Source organism: Rattus norvegicus, chromosome 1, assembly GCF_036323735.1.
Source record: "Rattus norvegicus strain BN/NHsdMcwi chromosome 1, GRCr8, whole genome shotgun sequence".
NCBI classification, from domain to species: Eukaryota; Metazoa; Chordata; class Mammalia; order Rodentia; family Muridae; genus Rattus; species Rattus norvegicus.
This window is the reverse complement of record NC_086019.1, coordinates 4486165-4513726: the sequence shown is the minus strand read 5'-3', so window position 1 is coordinate 4513726 and position 27562 is coordinate 4486165. Positions and strand designations below refer to the sequence as shown.

The window sequence follows — 27562 nt, the reverse complement described above, 5'->3', positions numbered from 1 at the left end:
ATCCATATGCAGATGCATGGGGGGGAGGGGCTGCTGAAAAAATGTTCATTTTTCTGAAGTTACCTTGTGCTTTCATTACTTAAAATGATTCTCAGGGTCATCTGGAAAATGATAAGAGACGAGATAGTCAGCGATCTTTTCTTTCTTTCTCTTCTTTTAATTGGGAAGAAATTTGCACTAGAAGATTCCAGAATCCTGGAAAGCTCCTATTTTAAAATACTGGAGGGGACACAGGCTCGAAGGGTGAGCAGAAAGAGGCAGATGGCCATGTGAAAGTGGTGCGTTGTACAGTAAGGAGCACCCAGCCAAATGAGTAAACAAAGAAGAAAAACACATTGACCAATTGCTCCGAGAAAAAGTCGTCTCATCCCATGCCAGGAGCCTTAACACGTTCCAGATGGTCCAGAGTTAGAAACATTCTTAAAATAAGTGCATTAAAAAAATACGCAAAAGTATAAATGACGATTGCATCGTAGTGATGGGGTTTTGCTAAGTATTTATTAAACAGAAAAGCAATAGAAAAGGGAGCCAGCAAGATGCTTCTTCAGTGGGTAAAGGCACCCACTGCCAAGCCTGAGGACCTAAGTTCAATCCCCAGAACCCACATAGGAAGCGGAGACAGAGGAACTGACTGTTGTCCTCAGATCTCCATAGGTCCCGCCTCCATTATACGTGTGTATATTCATATAAGTTCATGCATATGCAAAGATAAGTCTACATATAAAGAGAGTGTCGTAATTGGCTTTCCGTTGCTGTGAAGAGACTCCGTGACCAAGACAACTCTTAAAAAGGACAACATTTAATTGGGGCTGGCTTACAGGTTCAGAGGCTCAGTCTATTATCATCATGGTGGAAAGCTTGGCAAAGTCCAGGCAGGCAGACATGGTGCTGGAGGAGCTGAGAGCTCTACATCTTGATCCAAAGGCAGCCAGGAGAAGATTGTCTTCTGCAGGAGGGGACTGGAATTACACACTGGGTGGAGCATGAGCATAGAGACTTCACAGCCCACGCCCACAGTGACACACTTCCTTCAATAAGGCCACACCTCCTAATAGTGCCATTCCCCAAGGGCCAGGCATTCAAACAAGTGAGTCAATGGGGCCAAACCTAATCAAGCCATCACAGAGAGCCATCACAGATTTATTTAGCTCAAACTTTAAGCATGTTTAAATATGTGTAAGTAGCAGTTATATATGGCACTGTGTTCATATTGTAATTATCAATACATGATCTTGTGAGTTATTCAAGTACTCAATAAGAGACTGAAAAATAAATCAAACCTCAGTAATAATATTCTTGAGTTAGCTTCTTTTTTACTATTAAAGTTACCTGAGATGGTCAACTACTGACAAGTAGAAAGGTTTGTTTGGGCTCAAGGCTTTATTTAGCCCGTGATCAGATATCAGATTGGAAGTGTCAGCACATCATGGCGAGAGCACCTGCAGGTCAAAGTAGGTCACCTCGTAGCAAGGAAACAAAAGAGAAGAACAGACTCCCAAGGTCTCCTGAACACCCACGAAGACCTCCCTCCAAGCCAGTGGCTCTCAGCCTTCCTGATGCTGCAGCCCTTTGATATAGTTCTTCATGGCGTGATGACCCCCAGCCATAAAGTCATTATTCTTGCTGCTTCATAAGTGTAATTTTACTACTGTTTCGAATAATTATTAAATATCTGGTACGCAGGATAGCTGATATGCCACCCTGGAAGGGGCTGTGACCCACAGATTCAGAACTGCTATACACTTTCCTACTTAAAGTTTCTACCTTTTCCTATTAGCACAGGCTGTTTAGAGAACAAGTCATAGCAGATATTCATATTAAGAATGAGTACATTTTCGATTATTATTATTATTATTATTATTATATGAGCAACTGTTAAGCAGTACAGAAGCCCCTGAAGGGAAGAGGGCAAGGAAATGCCACCTTAGTAGCCCACTATATAACCTGGGGGGGGGGAAAGAGTATGGATATGTTATTAATATGCTGCTTAATTAATAACTTATTGCTCTCATTGTTAGTTTGGAGTTTTTGAGATGGGCTCTTATGCAGTTCCAGCTGGCCTCAGACTCAGTATGTAGCCAAAGAAGTGTTGAATTCCTGGTCCTCCTGTCTCCACCTCCCAAGTGCTAGAATTACAGGCATGAGATAGCATTCCTGGCTAAAAGTAATTTAATGTAAATTAATGTTGTATGACATGAGCCTTCAAAATGTCCATAGCTGGTCAACTGATGGACAAATTCTGGATCTTGACTGTGGCCCTGGTGGTTGATGATGATAAGAGCTGTGAAATCTTATCAGATTGTGTTCTTGTGATATGTTTATAGCACAAATCTTTAATATCTTCATTTCCTCAACTTCTTGATGAAAGAATACCTGTATGTCATAAGCCATTCAAATAAGATAGGTAGGTAGGTAGGTAGATAGATAGATAGATAGATACATACATACATACATACATACATACATAGATGGATGCCAGTTTCATAGAAGCTAATGTAATGTTCTTATTATAGTTTTCAGTTGCAGGGCAAAACCAGATCTAACGATCTAACAATAAGACGTTGGGAGCCAGAGAAATGGCTCAGTAGTTAAGAATACATCCTGCTCTTCTTAAGCATTTTAATTGCATTCTCAGAGCCCACTCAGAGAACCCATAACTCCAGCTGCATGCACACGCACACGTACACACACACACACAAATAAATAAACAAATAAGTTGTGATGCTCCAGTGTGAAGGACGTCACACACATAAACCAGTAGAGCATGCTTTCAGAAGCATGTAATGACACGAGTGGGTATGTGATGTGTACCGTGTGGCATGAAGGAAGGACAGTACTTGGTACTCACAGGACGGTGCCATTATATTTGAGAGACTGTGTAGGCACAAGACGGTGATAAAGTTGAAATACCTCAAAATGCTTACACTGTTCGTCTTATATTTGTGTGATGAGGTTTCCAATGATTCTTAAAAACCTTTCCACCTATTATTATCATAAGCACATAGAATGTTAAAGGTGGGGAAAGTGTCTCGGCTTCAGGAGCAATGATTGAGTCATCAAGTGACAGTGGCATGAGGGCAAGAGGAGAAGGCTTTGGGTCATTTTAACACTGCTAAAGCACCTACTTTTCTGACCGTTCCCTAACCCCTCTAAGTCCCTGCATGGTAGGCAGTATTGACCAGAAGACCAGCGAAGATCTCAGGCATTCAGAGACCATCCTGGGTTCGACTTGAGGTTTGTCATGTTGCCAGACTCGCTCTCTAGAGGTTCCTAACCTTGCTTTCCACAGCTTTTCTTTCCATTCCACCCATGTGACTGCCAAGTTCTTGTCAGTGATCCTTTAAAAACCCTCTGTGAGATGCGTGTGCATCAGCACACACACACAAGCAAGTATACACACAGAACTTCCTGCTTAGTATATAGTTTATAGTATATAAAATGTATGTAAGTTTCAAGCCCTGAAATACTAAAGTTCTGTGTGTCTCTAATCTCTAGTAATATTAACATTATCTTGCTGTGAACGGCAACCGTAAGGACCAAGCATAAAATCCAAAAGCTTGACCATTTGGGGCAACTGCGCAGACACATTGGATGGTCTCTTTATATGAGGGAGCACGTAGACCTTTTCCATTAGTGCATAGCTGCCCTTAATTGGAGGACAAAAATGCCTTAATTCTATGGCAGCAAACAGGCTCACCTTCTACAATTAAAATACCAGGATCATAGTGTAGCCAAGCCAGATGTGAACAGCGCAGCTGTTTTCAGTGCGAGGGGCCGAGATGTAAGCATGCATCCTTTATTTGTTTTTAATTGAGTGATTACAGGTGGCACCCAATAAAGTCTCCTTGCTGTGACATCCAGAGGGCGCTGATTTATTAGGCCTGGTAGGTGTGGACAGTCCGACTTGCGCTTGCATTCCATAGCCCAATCCTGCAGGAATGCTGGAATGACGTCTGCCTATTTACTGCTCCCAGTGACTGATGAGGCTCCTTGCTGAGAAGGAAACACCAGTGCGATTCAGGAGTGAAGTTAGACCTCACTGGTATCTTTCCATAAAGTATATTTTCAAAATCCCTTCAAAACTAAGCGACCAAAATAAAAGCCAGGAACTTTTCTTTAGATAGACGTTAACCGCCACCACCACCGTACCCTCTAGAGAGTATGTCGTTATTCCAAGTTTCTATGTGATGAAATAACTAATTCTACAACAATGCTGGGAAATCAAGAGATAGCAGAGAAAGATGGCGTGCTGAGGGGAGTTGGAACGTGAGTACCTGCACATGTCCTCCTGACTCTTCTCCACTCTGTTCATTCTTTCTAAAAGATTCAGGACCCTCGGGATCTTAAGAAACCAGAGCCAGGGCAGTGACTGGGCCCATGTTTTAACTGGGTGGAAGGCAGTAAGATAGAGGTTTAGGCTCCCCAGGGAAAGGTGAGTTCAAAGGTCAGCCTTCATGCTGTGATATGGATTCCACAAGCTGGGACCAGGCAAGCAGCAAGCTTTTCCTTTCATGGTCAGTGAAGCCCTCCTGTCACAGGAGAAACAGGTCTTGCACAGCCGTATCTGTGGGGAAGCGGTTATACTCAAGGTTAGAGAATGATAGTATAGCCAGTATGCCTACTTCTGATTAGAAGAGGTGTACAAAATAGAGCTGGCTTCACCCACTAAAGAATGAGCATTCAGGTAAAAATAGGCAGACCGACAGAGAAAGCAAAGTCTTTGAATGGACCTGATCTTTCTAATACCAATTTTTGGGCATCTTTGGGACTGTCGACCAAAATTCCCAGTTAGTCTCAAATGATATTCTGGATTTTTAATTTTTTAAGTAGCATGCCATCCCCAAAGAAGCCAGGTATGAATTGGTTTTCTCAAACCACATAAATCAGGAAACGGAGCCAAGGAATAAATACTGCGTTTTCTGGTGTGCATAGGGACCCAATGTCCCTTTTGTGTCTGTCAACACACTGTCTTTTCCCTTAAGTACCCAGCTAACAGTGATGGCAGTGGAGAATCTTACAAAACTTTTTTGAAAGCAAGCAGGCCAGACGCAAGACAAAATAAAATAGAAGTTTAACAAGATGCCCACAGGGGAAAGAGAAAGCTAACTCTTGAAAGTTGATCTCTGCCTTTTACGTGCACACACACACACACACACACACACACACACACACACGTGCGTGTGCAAGCAGACATGCACACACATAAATAAAATTAAAACAATTTTAAGAAGATAACATACAGAAAAAGAGTGTTGCTCAAATGGGACCAGGGAGATATATATATATATATATATACATATATATATATACATATATATATATGTGTGTGTGTGTGTGTGTGTACATATATGTGTGCATGTGTGTGAAACTTTAAAGATGTATTTCTCACAAAATTAAAAAAAAATAGGATCAATTATAGGATGTGTGGCATCTATAAGCACAACCTTCTGTGAGACTTTTATAAAGCTAATGGAGACGTGGCCAGAGAAAGCCCCACGAATGTTTGCAAATATAGTACAGAATGTGATTATTGTCACTGGACTGGCAGATCTTCCTTCTTAGGGAAGATTTGATATCAATGAGTAATTCCATGGAGTCAGTATTACACCCTCAGTTTCGATTAAACTAGAACTTGAATTCTTTTTTGTCTTAATTGCAAAAGTTAGCATTTTTTTTTCTGGCGTGACGACAGAATACTGGTGTCCTAAGGGAACACTTTGAAGCAGAGCACAGTAACACAGCTGTTCTTATACTGTCAATCTAAATAACACAGAGGCTCTCCAACGAGTATTGCTAGAGTATTGATATTTGAGACTCCAGAGCATTGCTTGTGGGAATGTATATGACACGGTAAATGGTGAACATTTTCAAAGAGGGGAGGGTAAGGGAAGGTTTGTAAGCCCCAATGAGGAGGATTACAGAAGATACTTTGAAATAACAGTCCTTGGCCACAGGATCAACAAGGGTGATGCTCGTTTAAGGCTAACAGACAGATCCCAAGCAACTGTCCTCCGGGGAGTGTTTTGTATGAAGTTGCAAGGGCTTTTGTGCAGGATTGTTTTGACAAAAGTCTTGTGGTCATATTGTGCATGAGAAAACTTCCTTTGTAACCTGTTAGACAAAGTAGCTGTTATTTCCTGTTTCTGGTTAGATACAAACAACCCCATTTGTAGTTTTACCCTTGTTGGGGACTTGTTGATACATTGTCAATCCCTATGCTGTGTATTTTATTTAGTGGTCACCCTTATGCAGCAGATTCTGTAATTTCATTCATTTTATAGATATGGGAACTGTCAGCCTGGAGAGAACCCATGGCCCACCTCAGTCACTGAACTGGCAGGTGGTAGAGGCAGGTCTCACACTCAGGCCAGGGTAACTTCTAACACCTCTGGGTGGCCTTCCCCGTCACTCACCCTCCACACAGAGTACAGAGTGAGGAGATGAAGATCCACGTAGGGATGGCACTTAGCTGAGAAGTAGGACATTTTCCTCTGCGATATCTGTAAGAAGTCAGTGTTTCTAGAAAGCACAACGGTGCTGGCACAATGCTGTCCTCTGACGTCTTGACGTATTAGTCTCTTTTTTCACAGGGCAGAGGTTTTAATGGTTGGGATTACTCAAGTGGCCACTTTAATAAGGTGCTTGCAAAAGCTCAGCCTTGACAACAGTGAAGCCATTGGTTTCTGTCATGTCAGTGGCTTTGGCTGTTATACAGCTTTTGAATGCACGGAGGAGTGGAATGTAAGAAAGTCAACAGTCCAAGCAAAACTGTTTATTTTTCTAAAATAGCAAATAGCGAGGCAAAAATGGAGGCCCCTTTCTGTCTAGTTGCTGCGAATGGCTGCTGGTGTCTCAAGGTTCCTTTGAGTGTGTGACTCGAGTAGGACTAACCAATGATTGATGAACAAACTTAAAATTCTTTTCGGTAGGCTAATCATTCTAGTCACATAGATAAATACTCAGCAATGTGTTCACTGTTCAATTAAAGTGAGTTGACATTCAGTAACATTTGTTTTACATTATATGTGAAAATACACAGTCTACTAGAAAGAAATATGATTACCCACTAGTAAAAATCAACTTAAGTTGTAGCTGGGGCTTGCTGTGGTGCTAACAAGAATTATTACTTTCCAAATGCTTTGCAAAGGCCTTTATTACTCATGAAGACCATTGAGTTGGTATGCCGTGAATAGCAATTGCAAACATCCCACACTAACAGTGAGTGCCATATATTTCCCTTAAAATTCTAGCAATTCCTCTTATCTCCATGTTCATCTCTGTGTGTACAGACCAAGCTCAGATGTCATCTGGTTTTAACCTGACAGTTATGGAAATGGCTTATTTATCATCTGCTGCTGGAAATTACAAGCGTGAAGTTCAGCCGACCTCGTCTGTATTTATTTTCCATTAGGACAAAGTCGTTATCCATGTATCTCTCCAGCCAGGAGATAAACTAACGGTGTTATATGGAACTGAAACCTAAGCCCCTCTTAAACACTCCAAGGGATATAAAGATGTTGCAACCACCACAAACATATGGGAACTGGGATTGAAGCACCTCAAGGAATACAGACGCATGGTGGTCTAAACACCTTCAAGATGTTCTCCTGGCCAAAAGTGAACGCTTGGGGCTCATCTCCAGGGCTGTTCTGAACAGTCTGTCCTAGTAGTCAAAAAAAAAAAAAAAAAAAAACCTTTAACATGTGACTTAAAATGCTGCCCCTGATTGTGGCCTCTGAAACCCATCCTGTGTGCGCTTGACACAACATGGGTTGCAGTTCACATGACCCTCTGCTGCCTCTGACCAGGGCCAGCAAACTTTTAAGAGCAGGAATAATTCTTTCGTAGGCTCTAGCTCCCCACCCATGGTGTCCACAGCCCTCCCATCCTGCTACATTGGACTCTGCAGCAGGGGTGGGGCTGTGTAGAATTTTCTTATGCGCCAGGCATTTCTGTAAATGTTGAAAAAAGGAGGGAGAGATTAAATCTACTCAGAGAAGAACCAAAAAGATGTCATTCCCCTCTAATTAGCCAAAGAAGTTACTAGTATGTTTTATTGTCCTGTGTAAGATCCAAGTTGTGAGGACTGAGTTAAGCTGTATGGTATTTGATCCTTTTGGGTTGAAGTCATATAGAAGTTTGCAGGGAGGACATGCTTATTCCTACAGCTGTTTATGTTCATGACATCGTCTGTGCTCATTGCTAAAGAACAACACACACATACTGAGATTTTCCTGACCTTCTGGTTTGATTATGCTTGGCCCCAGGCAATGGCACTATTTGGAAGTGTGGACTTATTGGAGTAGATGTGTCAGTGTGGGTGTGGTCTTTAAGACCTTCATCCTAGCTGCCTAGAAGCCAGTCTTCTACTGTTTGCCTTGTAACAAGATGTAGAACTCTCAGCTCCTCCAATACCATGCCTGCCTGGACTCTACCATGCTCTAGCCTCAATTAAATGTCCTTATAAGAGTTGACTTGGTCATGGTGTCTCTTCACAATGGTAAAACCCTAAGACATGAGAGTCCAGTCTGTGCACATCTTACATGGTAGGGCCACAGAGGGCACTTACTAGAAAACAAATGACTTTATATGGTCCTATAAAGAAACTATGAGGGCTGAGGGCTGCCAAGATGGGTAAAGACACTTGCCTCCAAGGTTGACAACCGAGATTTGACCACCCAGGTAGAAAGAGAGAACCAACTGATAGAACTTGTTCTCTGACCTCTAGGCACATGTACACACACACAGGGGTGGTAGTGTAAGGACTCTTTTTAAAAGGGGAACATGTAATAGATTGTTCTACAGAGGCAGATGCTCACAGCCAACCATTGACTGAGCACAGGGTCCCCAATGGAGGAGTTAAAGGACCGATGGAGCTGAAGGGGTTTGCAACGCATAGAAGAACAACAATATCAACCAACCAGATGCCCCAGAGTTCTCAGGGGCTAAACACCAAGCAAGGAGCACACATAGAGGGACCCATGGCTCCAGCCACATATGTAGCAGAGGATGGCCTTGTTGGCATCAATGGGAGGAGAGGCCCTTGGTCCAGTGAAGGCTGAATGCCAGGGTGGGGAGGCAAGAGTGGGTAGTTGGGTGCAGGGAGCACCCTTACAGAAGCAGGGGGAGAGAGGATGAGATAGGGGGTTTCCAGAAGGGAACATTTGAAATGTAAACAAATAAAATATCCAATAAAAAAACGAACTCTGTTTTACAAGGTGACAAGTAACAGATTAATTCCTTAGTCTAAGAAAGGAAACTGGGCAGCGGAGGCCAGAGGCTGGCGTGACAGTACTGGGAAGCTGCTCTAAGCTTGGAACTTGACTACATTGTTCCCTGGATCAGAAATTGTTGGTAACTTACTCTTTGGGACAAAGAGTAAAATGGGAAGAAGGGACATTTGAAAATCAAGCCTATGATCCCCCAGTGTTTCTGTCTGAAAACTCACATCCCTCATGGAAACTCAACAGCTGTAGTATTGTTCAGGTCCTTACACTTGGCTATGAGGATTGTAGACAGGCCGGCGGGAGGGCGGGGCCGTGGAGATCTTTAAATCAATCACTCTGTGACAGGCTGTCAAGAGGAAAGGACACCGAACATCATCGATCAACCGGTGTGTTTATATATGGTTCTGCTAGGAGGAGGGACGACTAGAAGTGATTTTTAAAAAGTGCTTAACTGTGCTCGACTTGGAAAAGAGGATTGTGCCCTTATGAACCAGTTTCCACTATTATATCAAAATGAGATAAAAGTATGGTATGGACGGGATGCCAATTCGCTGACTCAGTTTTAAGCAGTTAGGTTGTTGTTTTTAGAACATCATGAAATTTCATTTCATGCTCCAGTAAATCTAAGATGTAATGGCTTACAGCTTTTCCAGTTGAGTTTTCTCCCTCAGACATCTTCGGTTTTCCACCTTTCGAATACAGTCTGGAGGGCTGCCTCAAATGGCACTCTGGTTTGCGCCTCTTCCCTGTCCTTTCCCCTACTCGCCTTCAAAGCCATTGCAAAGTGAACCAGACGTGATAATATCGGCCCCTAGTGATAGCTAGGGGCAATCTTTACAATAATGTTCTTTTTTAAAAAAAGTTCTTAAAATTCAGCACCTCTTTCTTGGCTTCTCCTAATCTGTAGCTTGCTCCTTCCAGCACGGTAAGTTGTTTCTTTGTAAACCTTTTGTTCTCTGTTATCTGAGAAGGTGGTTACACATGGGGGTATAAGCTCAGAGGTGCTGTGCTTGACTTCCATGCACAAACCTTTGGTTCAATTCCAGTCCAGTTGCAGAAGGGACAAAAGGAGAGGAGGGGGAGAAAGGGAAACTGAAGGGAAGGGGAGGAAGGGAGAGGATATAAGAGAGGATGGGAGGGGAGAGGAGGAGAGGAGATTGGAAGTAAAAAAGAAGGGAGGAGGGGAAGGAGGAGAAATGGACGGACGAGTGGGGGTGTGCTAGAAGGGACAAGGACTATGGCACACATCACCACAGTTTCAGGCTTGCATTACAACAGAAGTCTGTCCCCTCTTCCACTAAAGCGCAGGCTCCTGCAGCTTCTCTTAACCGTGGTCCTGAAAGTTCCACCCATGAGCCCTTCGCCACCGTCTTCACTTACAGCTGCCTTCTGCCCAACACACTCTTCCCTCTGCTTAGTCTTCCTCACATGAGAAGAGAGTGCTGGACTTTTCTCGTTAAAATTTACTTTCATCTACAAATTCATGTTCCTACTGCAACAAAAACTTTCAGAAGTTTTTTAATATATTTCGCCTTTCCAGATTGTTTTTGCAAGTCTACTGTGCCTGTAACATTTTTACAGTACATGAGTGTTAATACCAAACAACGACCGCTCTAGTTTCAAGCTCTGTGACTTTACCCTGCCATACCTCCCCTTCTGATGATGGTCCTGGTGTGTCTGGGCATTCAGCGGCAATTTCAAACTTAGCTTAAACAAACAGATGGGCCTCCTGTACAAAGGAGACTTGAATGAACCCTCAGTGCATTTTTTCATTCGGCTCTGCTTAAGGCAAGCTTTGGATGTGCTTGTAAATGCATGCCCTATCTTCCGGCATACACTGCAGATCTTACAGTTGATGGGGAGCGGAGCCAGCAATAGGCTTGTTCTTTTACCGCCCCCACCCCCAACACCTGCCGCCCTCAGTGCTCGGAGCTGCCCACATCAAGTGGATCGCATCTGAAGGGAACACTGCACACACGCTGAAGAGAACGGACAGCCATCCTCCGAAAATCACCTCACACTCCCTGACTTGGCAATGGTTATTTTGAGTAGCACTTCTCACTAACTTCTTAATGTCTGGGCAGGAGGCTAAATGTCTCCCTTATCTTTCATGTTGAGCCTCCAAGAACAGCTTCATCATTCGCAGCCCTTGAAAGGCTTATCAAAATTTCACCATGGTTAACATTCTAGAGAAAGTATCCAGGATGCTGGCTCCTGGGACTCACTGTCAGGTCCCCGGTCAAGACCAATAGTGGTGACAGATAGAATGTTGAAACAAAACAAAAACAACAATGGATTCTACTCTGTTAAAAAGCCATTTAGAATTACCAAAACGGAGGAGGAAATGAGGAGCCGGTTCGAGTCTGAAATTGTCATCACTGCACAGTACGGGTGCCCGGAATTGCTTGTGTGCTGTGCGCTCTCTCAGTACCACAGTAACAAGTTCACTGCTGTGGCCTTGCATTCTCATAGACAGCCAATAGAAGCCGAGCTGAATGATTTGAAACCCTAGTAAGCTGAGCAGTAAAGTAAATGCCTTAGTGTTTAGGGAAACAATACCATAAGTGTCACAGGGCTGGCAGAAGCCACCGAAAAGAAGAAAATGGACCCCTGGGCATCCAAACCTGCATTGATCTTAGGGAAACAGGACCCACGGTCATTGGTCAACTAGAATGTCATCACAAATTAGTTAGAGTCGTAGAAACAGAAGAAGATCCCTGAGAGTAGAAGCGGTATGTTTGTATGATATTCAGACATTATATCTTAAAATGCACTGCAAAGTAGGGCTTGGGGGTCTGACTGTGGTAACTCATGGCTGTAAGTTGGAAGGCTGAGAATGGAGGATCTCAATGAATTCTGGAGAAGCCTGGATACAGAATAAGATCCTGTCTTAAAGGGGTGGACCAATGAACCTGGAATAATTTGTTTAAAAGAGAATAAAATTTAAAATATAAAGTATAAATTACAAACTATAAATCATATAAATATAAATTATATAAAAAGAGTATAAAATATAATCAGTGTATTTTGCAATTCATACACATAAATAAAATATTGAGAGGAAATATTACTATAATATAGTAATGTTACTATTGTATTAACTTTTCTATAAGTTTTCCTAAACCTTGTTCACTTGTATCTATTTACATGTATATAGACATACATAAGCCTCTGTGTAAATGAATTTATGAATTTTTAAGTTGAAAACTATTCCTTTCAAAAAGGTTCAAGCCATAAAACTGACATTGTGCCCTGGGGCTTTATAACTCTATGTCAAACTGAAGAAGCCACTTGATTTGGGGGAAACCTTTGAGGAAAACAGATAGACCACCATAGAAACTTCTACCAGGAGAACTTCCCTGTGGCTATGTTATCATCTGTGGGTGACAGCCATTAACCTAACATCAGAGTTAGATCTCAGCAGGGGAGCTCGAGCACATGTAATTGTGTGTGAGTGCGTGCGTGTGTGTGAGAGGAGAGAGACAGACAGACAGACAGACAAGCCCTGCTAGCACCATATGAATGTTGAACAATGAAGAATCCCTACAGTCAGATTTATAGGACTGTCAAATGCCAAAGAAATGCCAGGCTGACATTTCTCCTAATCATCTTGGTCCTGTCTTCCTTTTTCTAAGACAGAGTCCCACTGTGTAGCCCAAGTGACCCTGAAGCACAAGAGGCTCCCACCCCCAGCCTCCTGAGTGCTGAGAATGATGGACTTGTGCTACCCTGCTTTGTTTGATCTTTGTACCAATAAGTCACCTGTTGCATGGGGATGTCCTTCCTCCTTGGTTACTCACCTGGGCCTCCATCCTCTGACACCACATAAAGTAACAAGGTTCAAAGAGAAGCAAAACCTCCTATGTCAGTAATTATTCAAATTAAAATAAGGTATTGCCCACATAGAAGTAACATTTTATTGAGGAAGCTGTGATAGGACTTTTTTTTTTTTCCCTAACGTCTTCTTAAACAGAAATTCATCTGGGCTTGTATCTAACGGCAAAACACCGTGTGTGTGTGTGTGTGTGTGTGTGTGTGTGTGTGTGTGTGTGTGTGTGTGTGTGTGTTAGTAGAGTCTTTCAAAGAAGTTATCAGCTTTTGGGCTGATTTGGAGTCCAGATTGGGGAGAAAGCACCTGATAGCAATTTGTTTGTTCTCTGCCTACCAATCCTAGGTGCCAGGGAAAGCCAACTCCTAGAGCCTTGACCTAGACAGGTGCTGCAGTGTCCCCTGCAGATCCCTCTCTGGCGTGTGAATGGCACCAGGAGGAACTAGGGTCCCTCTTCCAGCCTCGTTGCTTGGTTCTAAGCTTTAGGATCTCCATGTGTAGTTGGCACACCTCTGTAGGAGTCTCAGCTCCACTGGTCATCACTGCAGATACTCAGAGGTCCCCATATAACCTCTCCCGTATAGTCGGTTCCCTTGGTTAGTGATTTATCCAGAATATTCATTCGTCTGACCCTACCCAAAAAAAGCATTTGCTTAGTACAAAAATCAAACCTTGTGATGTCCCTTCTTTCCCCTTCTCTGATTTTCCATTGGAAGAAGGCGCACTAGGTCCCCAGGGAGCAAGGATTCCCAAGTGGTTATGGGAAGGTTTTTCTATGTCTGTTTTTCTGATTATTTTTTCTTTCTTTCTTGGCTCTTTCTCAGGAGTAAGCCTGTGTGTTCAGCTCTTAAAGGGTCTCTCATTCTTTGCCTCGGGCTTAGTAGGTACACCATAGGGCATCAATAAGTGTATGTTCTGAGTCCAGGCCACTAAATTAGCAACACCATCGCCCTGCCACAGCTGTTGTCCCTGCCAGGACCACTGTCATCTTACCTGGTTTAACAGGTTCCAAGATGGGTAGTTGAGTTGCACAAGAAGGAGTCACTCCAGCAGGCTGCCCTCGTCTTTAGAATCTATGGGCTTGAGAGCCATCCGTGTGACATTTCTACCTGTCCCGTGGCAGGCTACTGACCAGTTAGCCTCCATCCCCAAAAATGGGCAGTGCTCTGATCTCCATGGTGACCCATTCCATCCTGGTCTCCGTGGACTTTTGTTGACCCCACATCACGTAAGCCAAGTGCATTTTCCTCCTGACTCTTTCTATCAGCTCCTGCTTCCAACTATCAAAGGAGAGAGACTGTGTTACAAAGCTTTCATTTTCACTCATCAAAGGAGCCCAGCAGTTTGGGGGAATGAAGAAAAACCATGTAACTCGCACTTGGCTGCCCAGAGCAAAGGTTCCCTTGAAATTCAAAGCGATCTCAACCTAAATTTTAGTTATTTATACTTCTAGATCTGAAACGAAGACCAAAAAGAAAAAGAAGGTGGAGGGACCCCTCTGTTTACTTTACCAACCTTAAACTCAGAGACAGCCATGAAGTGCGCACACCCCCTCCTTTAATTGCAATACCTCCAAGAAGCTGACCTTGACATGCCATCAATCAAGCGAGTGGCACATCAAAAAGCGTTTCCTGTCAGCCCCGCCTGGTGCTGTGAAGTAGGAGTGACACACACTCATTTCCGGCCTGGCGCTTGCAGCCGCAGAGCAGCCCCGGCTGCCCCACAGTTGTATTTCTTGTGTCTGAACTGTGTGGCCGCCCTGCATAATTCAGGAAATGAGTTTACTCTATCTGTGACACACATCGTGTTCACAGGGTCTTCCGTGGTAGCCAGCACCGGTGCAGGGATCAGCAGGAGTTGCCAGGACGGCAGCCCTAGAGTGCTTGCCCTGTTGCTCACTCCCCATCCCCGCTGCTGTCTAGCGCTGCTCCAATTCCTCCTCACCTGAGAAAGTATTCCTCCCTTTTGTGTGCTAGAAATTTCTGGATCTAATCTAGGAATAATAAAAATGCAGATTTGTTGCTGTTGCTGTTGTTGTTGAAAAAAACAGAATACTTGTTCAAGTGACAAGGCCTCTTGTCAATCACTGCCCAGGCTAACCGGGAAGCTGAAAAAGGATACCTCTCTTTTGATGATGCCTGCCTCCACCCTAGGTAAAATTTGACCTCACTTGTGTGAAGAACATACCCATATTTCTTGCACGTGACCTCTGTTGGAGCAGGTTAGAACAAATCTAGATTGGTGAGAGGGAGGCCCACTGCTCACTGTGAAGTATTCATTCTCTCAAATGGAGAACGGGAGCCACGGAGTCTGTCTAGCATCGAAACACAGCTCCAGCAGGCCATGAGGTTTGCTTCTTTTGCACTGGGTTAGCCCCCTCCAAGGTCTCAAGGCAAGGCCTCTGTCCTCTGCTGCAGCTGGGTTTGCACCCTCTCCAGACTGTTTATTCTGGCCCGGAGTCAGGGCAACAACACAGTTCCACCACACATGTTTGACAGACTGAGAGATGTGGGAGGGGAGGCTCCAAGCGGCAGGTTTGCGATTTCTTTTTTATTTACATCAAAGGGAGCTTTCTTAGAGTCCTGAAGATTATGAACCAGTCTAAACATCATGTCCACGCAACAGAGGAGGAGAGAGCGGAGGCTTTAGCAAAATGTCCAGATCTGGGTCAGTAAAGCATAATCTGTAGTCTTGGCTGAGGTTAAGCACATCGTGCTTGTTACCACACAGCCTTATGCACAAGCTAGGTTCTCAGTGAACGATTTTTATTATCATGTTTAAACATGAATACCCCGTGTGGGTAGGGAGGCTCACTGAGCTGGCTGTGTGTTGACACACAGAGCCTGCACATTTTGCAATGGCCCTTATATTCAATGCAGTAGTAGCATAGTGGTGAGCTGGCGTGAGGTCCACAAAGCCCTGTGGGGGACTAGGCAGTACTTCCTCTGAAAGCTCAGCTTTCTGAAGATGTTCCCAGTATTGCAGTGTGACATCTTCCACAAGGAATTACTCAAGGCTGACCAAAAAGACCTATGTATACCCACGGCACATGGAGCAAAGGGGTGTGATCAGAATGAATGTTTTACTTCTATTTTTGCATGTGTATGTGTGTACAATGTACACAAACATGGGTGTATGTACACTGTGCACACGTGGAGAGAGTCAGACATTGACATCAAATGTCTTTCTCAGTCCCTCTCTGTGTTATTTATTGAGTCAGGTTCTCTCGCTGAACCCAGACTCTTCAACTAGTCTAGCTAATGGTGTGACCTGAGAAGCCCATCTCAGCCTCCTGAGTGATGGGATGAGAGACGAACTGTCCTGCCCAGCTTCTTATGTGAGTGTTGGGGAATCTGAACTCTGATCCTCACCCTCGTTCTGGAAACGATTTCTCGAGCCGTCTCTAAAAAGAACTTTTTTCCTTACTGATGGGGGGAAAAACAACATGAAAAAGTGTCAAAGATGGTGGCCAACCAAATCATTGCATCCAACAAAGTCAGGTCCCGGAGCTGTCACTCTGACCAGAGGTACTGAGAGTCCTTTAGTTAATTTAGTTATAGTATGCCTAGCACATAGTTGTTAACCGTACAATGCCAGAGGTGCAGATTTGTCTGTACAGATGCTTATGTGTGTGGCAAGCTGTCCCTTACTGTAGTTAATTCTAAAAGCTTTACCAAGTTTGTGAAAGTGATCTGTCACCGTTACATAGTTTCAACAGAAAGACTTAAAAACTAACTAACTAAATCAGTCAGATTTCCACTCCCTGTCCAGACCAACCATGGCTTCCCTATTGGCCTACCTCAAGAAGTCAGATTTCTAGACATGGAGGTTTGCTTAGGGAAGCACCTCCAGTGAGAAAGGAACCTCTTATATCAACACCCAAAGTCGTCCATTGGGTTAATCCTGTCTTACGGATGGATTTCAAACGCAGGTTTCAAATCAACAAACTCTTTTGAAACATTGTTAAAGTCCAAGTGTGGAGATGGGCACTGAGAGACACAGTTTCTTTCATTCTGAAAACACTTTTGCTGGTTGCTAAATTCTTCAGCAGATCCTTCTGGGCTCCCCTCAGCACTGCCTCCCCCCACCCAAGTTAGAAAACACTCAAGCCCTTCTTTTAGACCAATCCCCTTAATGCCAGAGTACACACCAGGCCAGGAGAAGTGGGTGGTTATAGATTTCCACTCAATTTGGAAATTAATAGCCTGTGATATAGCCAGAAAATGCTAGACTGGAATCTGAAAGCCTTCTTTCCAGTCTCCGACGTCACATACCGGGCTTAACACCTTGAGCAATCTCTCAGGTTCTTGGTGCCTTGTTGGTGACATAGGCAAACTGGAGAATTCTGAGGTCGGCGAGCTATGCAAGATGAATCTTTCTGCAACGTATGAAAAGACCACCAGTTCTGTCTTCTACCAGTTCAGGAGAGGAAGTGCTGATCCAATCAGCAAGCAAACGAGAATGCCCTGCCTTCCCCCTGCCCATGGCCACTGGTTCTGTGGGAGGGGGGAAGTGTTCCCTTAGCCTGGGGCACCCGATCCACTTTAGGGTGGGCACAGTTGACAGTTGGCTCAGCTTGCCAGTCTGAGACCCAACTTCTGGTTTCTCTGTTTTCCGGCTCTGTGAGCCTAAGCAGGGTACTGGTGTGAGAGCCATGCCTATGAAGGTAATAAATGACCCTGTAGCACTGGGGGCTGGGGGGGGCGGGCTTCACAAAACCAAATGTGCGTGTGTACGAATCTCACAGAGCCTGGCACAGGGCAAGCTGTCAGAATGTCTGGGGACAATGTCCCATTCACTTTTTGCAGCTCCTGCACCTGGTACCAAACTACTGCTCAATAAACATTTGTAAAGAGAGTTGGGGAAGGTGGCAGTAGACATACCAGGGAGGCCTGACTGGAGGCAGCATTAACAGAAAATACTTGCTTTCTCCGTTTATACAGTCCAGAGTTTCAAAGCCTTCACGGCAGAAGGACTGGAGAATTTCTCTGTGGTACAGAGTCAGGTGCCATAAAATAATGAGCTGGCACTTGGGGTCTGAGTGAGCGCACCATCTCTCTCAAGGGAGGTAGTCATGCTAAGACTAGACCCTCCTCTAAGAAAAGGCAGAAATTCACATTCCACATGAAATAGGCCAAGTCCTTATAATTAAATGGATTTTTAAACAGATTCTCCCCCAAAAGAATGCCAACAGCACGTGCTGCTTATGTGTGTATGTTGTATGTCTGTGCGTGTGGGTACACTCATGCCACAGTGACCCTGCAGAGGTCAGAGGACAGCTTTCACAAGTGGCTGCTCCCCCTCCATCACGGGTTCTGGCAATCGAGCTCCGATTCGATTCGAGTGGCCGACACATTTACGCACTCAGCCATCTCGTTGGCCAACTGCGGATCTCTAAAGTATAGTTGTCTTGTGCCTGGAACAGTGACACTAAAAAAAAAAAATAAAAAAATAAAAAATTAAGCAATAGAAACAAAAATCCCAGACTTTGTGTCTTGATAGTTACAGTCAGGGGAGAGACTGATTCCGCTACTTAAGCAAGTTTGTTTGGAAAGAGTAATGCGGGAAAATGCTTTTGAAATGTGATTTGCAACATTCTCTACCAATGGGCTGGCAAGGTGGAGCAGCAGTTAAAGGCACTTACTGACAAGCCAGGAGACCTGAGTTTGATCCCCAGTACCCTCATAGTGGAAGGAGAGAACTCACTCCCACAAGTTGTCCTCTGCCCGCTACACATGCACCCTTTACAAATGCACACATATACACATAAGGAAAAATGAAGAATGGAAAGTTCACTATGGACTGCATAAGGCAAGCTGACCTCTGGTCTTTCCAAATGATGCCGGATAGTTACTATGGAAACAGAACTACTTATTGATACACCAAGTTGCAGGGACCCCAAACACCACCGAGTAGCCAATTCCGATACAGACACATAAGGGTCTTTGTTAAGAGCTCTCTTGAACAAGATCTCTCACCGTCCCCATTGCAGCGGCTCAGTGTGAGAGACCCGAGTCTACAAGTACAGGGTATTTATTGTAGCTACAAGAAGCTTCTGTATGGAAATTTCTGTACGGGTCAGCAAGTTAATATTTTAAACTGCATTTCTGGTGTGCTCTGCAGGAACCGGACATGGGGACAAACCCACCTGACCAACAGGATGGCTAAGTTATCTATTCTCTGCAGGATGTCTTAATTATCTCTGCATACCTTGACCCTGCCATGGTAGCCTGACTGGCTGTTGCTTAAGTGGGGGGGCGAAGAGGGTTGCCGTAGGATGCTTGCTCAAGAGGACTCTGATTTTCTTAGCCCCTGGTCTCTCACAAAATGGAGTATCTTTAAAAAAAATCTAACGGAGTTGGTTGGGATTTACACCGTGACCCAGCACTTAAGAGTTTGGGAAACCTCAACAGCAGGGAGGACCCAGGTTCAAATCCTCCTCTGCCATTTACTTCCTTGTCATGTGACCCTTCTTACTGAATGACCTGCGTGCTCATCTCATATCCCCACTGAAAAGAAAGGTCATGATATATGTATTATATATATACATATATATAGATATAGATATATGTATCATATATATGATACATATATCTATATCTATATCTATATATATGGATACTGCATGGAGTCGTTGAGAATAGCAAACCAAATACAATATCTGTGGCCATAACCCTAACCCCTAAAAGGCATTTCCTATCAGTGTTAGTGACTGAATCTAAGCCTCAGTTGCCCCCAAATAAAACTTATCCTGCCAACTTCATTAGCCTTAGTATGTTTTCTAGCTCTGGAGAAGTAAACGCTTGGAGCACTGTAATCATGGGCCAAGGAGAAGGCAAAGCATTTGCCAAGTCCAATCCCAGAGACTCACACGGTGGAAGGAGAGAGAATGAGCTCCCTAAAGCTGTCCTCTGACTTCCATACATGCACTGTGGTACATGTACCTGTCCACATACATGTACACATGCACATACACGCTAAATTAATGCCATTTATTTATGTATTCTATGTATGTGGGTCCACCATAGCTGTCTTCAGACAGGAAGAAGGCATCATATCCCACTACAGATGGTTGTGAGCCACCATGTGATTGCTGGGATTTGAACTCGGGTCCTCTGGAAGAGCAGCCAGTGCTCTTAACCACTGAGCCAGCTTTCCAGCCCCAAATCAATGTAAATTTTCAGACTGAGAAAAGTTGTAATCATGTGGCATAAACCTTTGACACTGATATGAGACTTAAAGGGTAGACGGTTATTTGCTGCTATCCAGGGACCCAAGTACAGAAGAGAAGGGTTAGGACAGAGTCCTGGGAACCACTGTCATTTAAAGGATAAACAGAAGAGGAGAGATGCAAAGACTGGAATGGAGGTCATCAGAGAGACAAGGCAAAGGATGTGACAGGTACCAAATGAGAGGGGTGGGGATGGGTCAAGAAGGTGTACATTGTATAGTCCTGCCCTGTGATGGCTGGCAGAGGGCCCATTTGAATGAAGTATTTTGGGAACAGAAAGGAGAGAAACTTAAAGGTCTCAACTTTTGGATGTTGAAAATCAGGTCACAACAAATGTCTACAGCTCTTCAAGAAGTTGGGCTGTGGTGAGAAGGACAGAAAGAAACAAGAATCATGGAGACAAGAGTCTCTTTAAGAAACACAGTGGTGATGTAGTTCAGTAAACAGAGTACTTACCTGGCATTCACAGGACCCAGGGTGCAATCTCCAGCACCTTAAGAGCTGGGTATGATGGTATACAGCTATAACCTCAGCACTGGGGAGGTGGAGGCAGGAGGATACTAAGTTTAAGGTCATCTCAGCTATAGCTAGCAAGTTCAAGGCCAGCCTGGGACACCTACAACCTTCTATATCCCCACCCCCACAAAAATAAGTTTTGGTGGGAAAGAGCTAAGTGTGTGTAAGGGAAAGAGAGACAGAGACAGACAGACAGACAGACACACACACACACACACAGAGAGAGACAGAGACAGAGAGAAAGATAGAAAGGGAGAGAGACAGAGAGGGAGAGACAGAAAGACAAGTAAAGACAAAGACACTCACAGAGACAGAGAGCAATTAACAGTGAGAGTGACTAAAAGAAAGGGTGAATGAGGCAAGAATGGGATGTTCATGTAAAACTGGAATTTTTTAAAAAAGGACAAAACAGGCTCACGAAGGATCCCTCCAAACCAGCTCTCATTCATTGTCTTCATGTTTCACAAGGACATGTAGAGGAGGGACTAAGGAGAGTGACAGAAAAAACTAAAGAAACAGAAATACACTTAGGGGTCTCTTGCTACCCGAGAAAGAGTCTTTCTAAACTCTTGTAGCTGGAAATGGGCAGCTTTAACTGCCCGTTCTGATGAGTTGACAGATGAACAGACAGACAGATGGACAGTCAGTCAGACAGCCTTGTGTTTCTTTTAACCAGCTTTCCAAAAGTGGGTACAGTTTGAACAATTGAGTAACTGCATGTAAAGGCCCCTTGGGATGGATAGCTATAGATAGATGATAGATAGAGACATAGATACATACATATACGTAGGTAGGTAGGTAGGTAGGTAGATAGATAGATAGATAGATAGATAGATAGATAGATAGATAGATAGATAGATAGGGATGGATGGATGATAGATACATAGATATGTAGGTAGGCAGATAGATAGATGATAGATATAGATGATTGATAGGCAGGCAGATTTCATTGCCTTATAAAATGTGGCAACAGTAAGGCAGTATGAAGGGATCTAAACATCGTCCCAAGAGCTGCGGCTATCTGGGAGCAGACAGAATCCAGGGGACTTGCTCCATGGAGCACGTGTCGCTAATTGCACTGAAGCCTTTTGTTAAAGAGACCTGAATCAAAACATCCCCAAATGACTTCATACCTAGAAATAATTGTGACTTGTGTTATTCTAAGACCAGTGTAATGCGTTTAACTCTTTGTTGACTGCTAGAGTGGTTACAGCCTCTTGACTTACCTCCTACAGAAGTCGTTAGGATTGCATACCGTGTGTTGCATGTTACTTGCCTTTGGGATTTGAGGGGCTAATAAATAACACCCATGCCTGGGTTCTCAGCTAATTGATAAATGCTCAGCGGAGATGTAAGGTGGCCGTCCAGATGCCAGCTCTGCCAAATGAAGGTTGGCAAGAAGATGGCGCCATCCTGCAGGATGTGCTGCCCAAGGATCACCTTCTCAGCTTCCTTCCCCAGTATTCAAGCATAAGATGCAGGCATAACACACTTGAAGAGGAGTGTGAACAAGAGACCGGTAATACTGACTGAGGACCCATCAGTATGCAGAAGGAAAGCTATTCCCCCAAATGTCCTCTTTGCCACCTACATTCCTTCTATGTGGAACTGTCCCAGATATTTTAGCCAATGGCTGCCTGTGTCGTTTCTGTAATGCTTCGGACTCATCTTAGAACAGTCTGGCCCAGATTATTCAACTAATAAATTAAATAATAAAACCACAAGAATCCACCCTGGCATGGTGCTGCACACCTTTCATTCCAGCACTTGGTGTGTCGTGGGGAGCAGAGGCAGGTGAATCTCTGTGAGTTAGGGGTCAGTCTGGTCTTTACAGTAAGTGCCAGGAATATATAGTGGATCCGGTCTCAAGAAAAACAAAATCTCAAGAATTCCTCCCCCCCCTTCTCCTCCCTCCCCCCCCCTCTCTCTAAGAAAAAGCACACCAGTATTTATTGTTTTCATTACCATTAATGTAGGGTCTCACTGTGCTAACAGGCTAACCTCAAACTCCAACATTTTCATCCCTCCTGAACCTTTCAAGTGGCTGGACCTCCTACCCCCGCCTTTTACTCAGTTTAGAACAGACTGGAGGAGAGGATGAACAAGTGTCTTAGGGTTTCCAATGCTGTGAAAACACACCAGGACCAAGACCAGGACCACTCATATAAAGGAAATCACTTAGCTGGGACTGCCTTACAGGTTCAGAGATTTAGTCCATTATCATCATGGCGGCAAACATGGCAACATGCAGGTATGCATAGTGCTAGAGAAGGAGCTGAGATCCTCAGGCAGAGGAAGGAGGGCTATGTGCCACACTGGGCGTAGCTTGAACATATGAGATACCTCAAAGCCCACCCCAATAGAGACACACGCCCTCCTAATAGTGGCACTCCCTATGGCCCAAGCATTCAAACTCATGAGTCTACGGGGGCCATTCTTTTCAAACCACCAAAACAAATGAGCTTAGAAATGTGATGGCTCACGGTGACATTTTCTCCTCTGTGTTGGAGGTCCAATACCAGGCAAGCTGGTTACTGCTGAGACAAGGGCTTTGTGGATAATTGCTCACGGGCTCCCTGGTTCTTTTCCAGAGCATAGGAAACTTGGCAACATGACTGTGACCGTGAAGAAGACTGTCCCCTCTCCCGAGGCGGTGCAGATTCTCTACCAGAGGATGAGATACGAGTACGAGTTCTACCACTACGTCAAAGAACAGTTCCACCTGCTTAAGCGCAAGCTCGGACTGAAGTCTCGCGCGAGCAGACCTCCCCTGAGACCACAGTTCTTCATTCCCACCCCTCTGGAGACTGAGGAGCCAATCGATGACGAGGAGCAAGACGACGATGAGAAATGGCTAGAAGATATTTATAAGAGGTGATGCCAGCACCAGATTGCCTCTGTGGCTTCGTCCCCCTCTTTACGAAGTTCTCTGGGGAAGAAAAAAAAATCTGAAGGGGACTTTCATTAATGCTCGGGTGCATTAAAAAGAACAAAACATTCCCACATGTTGGGGTCATTGGGAGATGCCCGGTTTTGCGGGTTTTATTTGTTTAATTTTATTCTCTTGTGTTTTTTTTTTTTTTTTATTCCTCCTTGAGGCTTTTCCAGATACACTAGATGGCTCCACCACAAGGCACCTCTTCAGAAAATAGCCTTCCCCGGTCCCCTACCCCTTCCTTTCAGTTTGAGGCGAGAGAAGCCTACCCTTTAACCTAGTCATTTTATCATTTGTAAGACGGCTGCAAAAATATTACACCCATGGTAAAGATATCCAGACTTGTATCTTATAGGAACAACCATTTCAGAGAAGGGATCTCGAAGCATCTAGTTAGTGGAAGGAACACAAGAGGGTGGATCCACTGGTTACGGGGTTTCTGCTCCCCACTCCCACCTCACCCCGTCGGTAGCTCTGCCTGGCTCATGGAGACACTGTCCCCAAGAACTGAGGGAACAAGTTAGTGTCTGGCACCCACCCTCTCAACAATTCAGAGCTTGGGAAGCTTGTTCATATCAAAGTGTGTGCATGGTAAGCTCCATTGAGAACTTCCATTCTCACGTATCATTGTGCTTAGAAGGAACATATCGAGGAACGACGTCAGCTCGCTACGTCAGGTGTTGGCAGGGCAGGTCAAAAACGAGGGGCCTCGTGGCATCAGGAAATCTCTCAGCCTCCCGGAATTGTCGCATGCGCAAGCGCCAGAAACCGATTGACCTTTGACTTCGATGTGTATGGCAGGAATCCTAAGCTTGATTGCACTCTGTATACAATCCCCAACGCACACTCATAGCCAAATTGGGCTTTACAGAAACTGGTGTCTTTCATTCCTTCTAGACCTGCAGGAACTGTTGTGTTCAGTAACTAAGGATTCCTAATCCTGCCCTAGCAACAGTAGAACCATTTTTAATAGAACCTGTTTGCCCCCAGAACCCTTCCCAGGGACACCAATGCCAGAGACCTCAGTGCCACAAACAGTGTCTGGGCAGGACACTGCTTGGCTACCTTTTGAGTAGGTTGGTGCCCCAACGTGATCTAAAGTAAACACTGGGCAATACTTTTGCACCAAAATATCCCTCGCACTTCTGTATTCCTGTCAGCTCCCCACTACCCAGGATGCTCTGCTCCTTTAGTTCCTGAATTGAGTCTTTTTAAAGTCATGAACATTTTAAAATTTCATATTCTCACTGGTAGATGTAATGCAACTGGAGAAGCCAGACTGCAGTGGTAGCAGCAGGAAGGACATTGGCGACAACTTGTGTCTGCCTCAGGTTTGTCCCAGAGCCTGCCATTAAAGAGCACTAGCCAAGTAGGTTAGACGTGCTTAAGATAAACAAGATTCTAGCTGGACACATTTTGTACTTTGCAGAAGCCATCAAGTCTCTTTAGAATTTTTTTTTTTTTTTTTTTTTTGGTTCTTTCACTAAAACTGGACACTGGCCAAGGTCTGAAGCCCGTCGTTTGAAAAACTGTCCAGTATGTGCTGAAGTTCCTTCATCATGAAATGCGTTAAGATGGCTCCCCGACCACAGGCATGCTGGGAAAGCAGGGACCACAGAGGTAGAAGTCTAGCACTGGCCACTCACGGGCCTCCTTTCTGCCCCAGGGAACTGAATAAGGAAGCTGTTCACAGAGGGGGAAATATCCTTTGTCCTGTTCAGAGAGAGCTGGTCCTTTCCATTAATTAGACTCTGGAGAGCAACACAGAAAACATCTGCTACCATTTTCCAAACAAGTACGAGGACTGCAGTGTAGTGCTTTGTAAGTCCTCTTCCTTGGCATGACATCTACGGTGATGGTTATTACCCACGGTGATGGTTATTACCCACTGAGATCCCACAGTCAAAGGTAAAGCTGCATTGGCCAGGTTCTCTCAGCTGCTGTCCAAACATCGGGACAGCTGGTCACCCATAAAGGTCCCCTGCTCTCTAGAAGGTTGCACAGCACTTGGTGCGTGTTTGAAAGCATTTATTCTCACCCGTGGCTACCACTATCACACCACAGGAGAGGGGATTGGCTGACTAGTTGCAGGACCCTCCCGGTATCTCGTCCTAGCACACAGTCCCTACACCCTAAAAGTCAAGGTACTTCATTAGCTCGCTTGGGCCCTGGCCCAGTATAGTTTGTACTTCATGAAATATATTGTACATTTTACATAGTTTAATTTAAAAAGAAAATACATTTTAAGCTAGTTGGTCCTTGCCTTATTTATTATAACTTTTCAGCACATTCCAAGGTTTTAGTTACTCAGGAAGGAGTTAATTAAAATGATTTTATTTTGGTCGGATGAGCTTTTTTTTTTTTTTTTTAAGAAAAAATTATTCTTATGAGCCTTCGGCTGGTTCTCCTTGTATGCTGTAAAAGTGCTTGTGAGTCTTTCTTTTTTTTGTTTGTTTGTTTAAGTATTAAAAAATGGTGTTTGACATTGATGGAAGTTCAAAAATATATATGGAACTAAAGCACTAGCTTAGCTAAAATAAAAACAATCTGTGTCTGAGGTGAAGCACTCCTTAATTTATTCATTACCCATAGAGATAAATGAATATAAATAAGTTGACTTTTTTTTTCTGTTATTTTGGTAGCTGGAAATTAAAGACTTCCCTCATTCCTCAAGATGTGTGTGTGTGTGTGTTTTTTAAGTGTGTCTTTGAAAAACCAATCAACTTTCATCCTCATAACTATATGACCCCCCCAAATAAGAAACAAGTAGCAGCAGTCATGCATGCATGTGCACACACATACACACCCCAAAACCACAACAGGCTAAAACCCTTGAGATAGCCACTCATTCATCTAGTTGTATGTATAAAATACTAAAACATTGGCTGCCTTTGTCTGTGCTGACTGCTTCTGTCTGCTGATTGGCTGCTTCTGTCAGCTGATTGGCTGCTTCTGTCAGCTGATTGGCTGCTTCTGTCTGCTGATTGGCCTGATGTCCACACCCAGCCGATGAGAACAGTGTTACTTACTTTTCCCTTTCTGTGATAAAATACAAAAAGCAGAAATACCACTTAAGGGGAAAAGGCTGCCTCTTAGTTTATGCTGCTAAACGGGTAGCCCATAACGGTGTGGAAGGCATAGCAACAGGCAGACATGGCTGCTAACACTGGAAGCTTCTGTCACATTTTACCAGAGAAAGTGGAACTGGGATGAAGACCCACAGTGATGCACTTCCTCTAGCAAGGCTGCACCTCCTAAAGGTTCCATAGCCAACCCAAGCAGTGCCACCAACTGGGGACCAAGTGTTCAAATACATACACGTATAGGGTGCAACTCTCATTTAAACCGCCTTAAGTGTCTACAATACTTATGTACTGTAAGGTAGGGAGGGAAGAACATGCCACATCTCTCTGTGTAAGCTGATCAGAATCACAGACGTGCCGGGACTCTACCTGGCTCTCCTCTCCTCTACCAGTGAGAGGTCTTCATGCTAGAAATGCCACCTGTACTGGATGGGTTTGTGGATCAACTTGGCACAAGTTAGAATCATCAGAGAGGAAGGAGCCTCAGTTGAGGTGATGCTTCTACGGGATTCATGCTTCTAAGGCATTTTCTTGATTAGTGATCCATGGGGGAGGGCCCATCCCATGATGGGTGGTGCCATCCCTGGACTGGTGTCCTGAGTTCTATAATAAAGCAGGCCGATCGAGCTATGGGAAGCAAGCCGGAAGGTAGCATTTCTCCATGGCCTCTGCATCCGCTCCTGCCTCCAGGTTCCTGCCCTGCTTGAGTTCCTGTCCTGACTTCCTTTGGTGATGAACATC

The 27562-nt window shown here is 44.3% G+C and overlaps 1 protein-coding gene and 1 long non-coding RNA gene across 7 annotated transcripts in view; one reads left to right on the top strand and one right to left on the bottom strand.

Moving 5' to 3' along the window:
* Ust (uronyl-2-sulfotransferase) overlaps nucleotides 1–26411 on the top strand; it is a 295264-nt gene extending 268853 nt beyond the window's left edge. For 2 of the 4 annotated variants that reach the window (XM_063265960.1, XM_039081060.2), the window contains exon 7: nucleotides 23395–26411. In XM_063265960.1, coding sequence (XP_063122030.1) covers nucleotides 23395–23681 — 287 coding nt within the window. In that variant the 3' untranslated portion in view covers nucleotides 23682–26411. 4 annotated transcript variants of the gene reach the window in all.
* On the bottom strand, nucleotides 784–23425 carry LOC108348767 (uncharacterized). Of its 3 annotated transcripts, XR_005497178.2 has the most exons (4): nucleotides 23287–23421; nucleotides 14050–14336; nucleotides 4275–4564; nucleotides 3783–3993 (listed from the first exon to the last, which is right to left on the bottom strand). It is a non-coding gene; the product is annotated as an uncharacterized LOC108348767 (long non-coding RNA). The 3 variants fall into 3 exon arrangements; XR_010058822.1 differs by having other exon boundaries at nucleotides 784–14336; XR_010058820.1 differs by lacking the exons at nucleotides 3783–3993; nucleotides 4275–4564; nucleotides 14050–14336 and adding an exon at nucleotides 18181–18486 and having other exon boundaries at nucleotides 23287–23425.
* Nucleotides 26412–27562: the final 1151 nt, after the last annotated feature.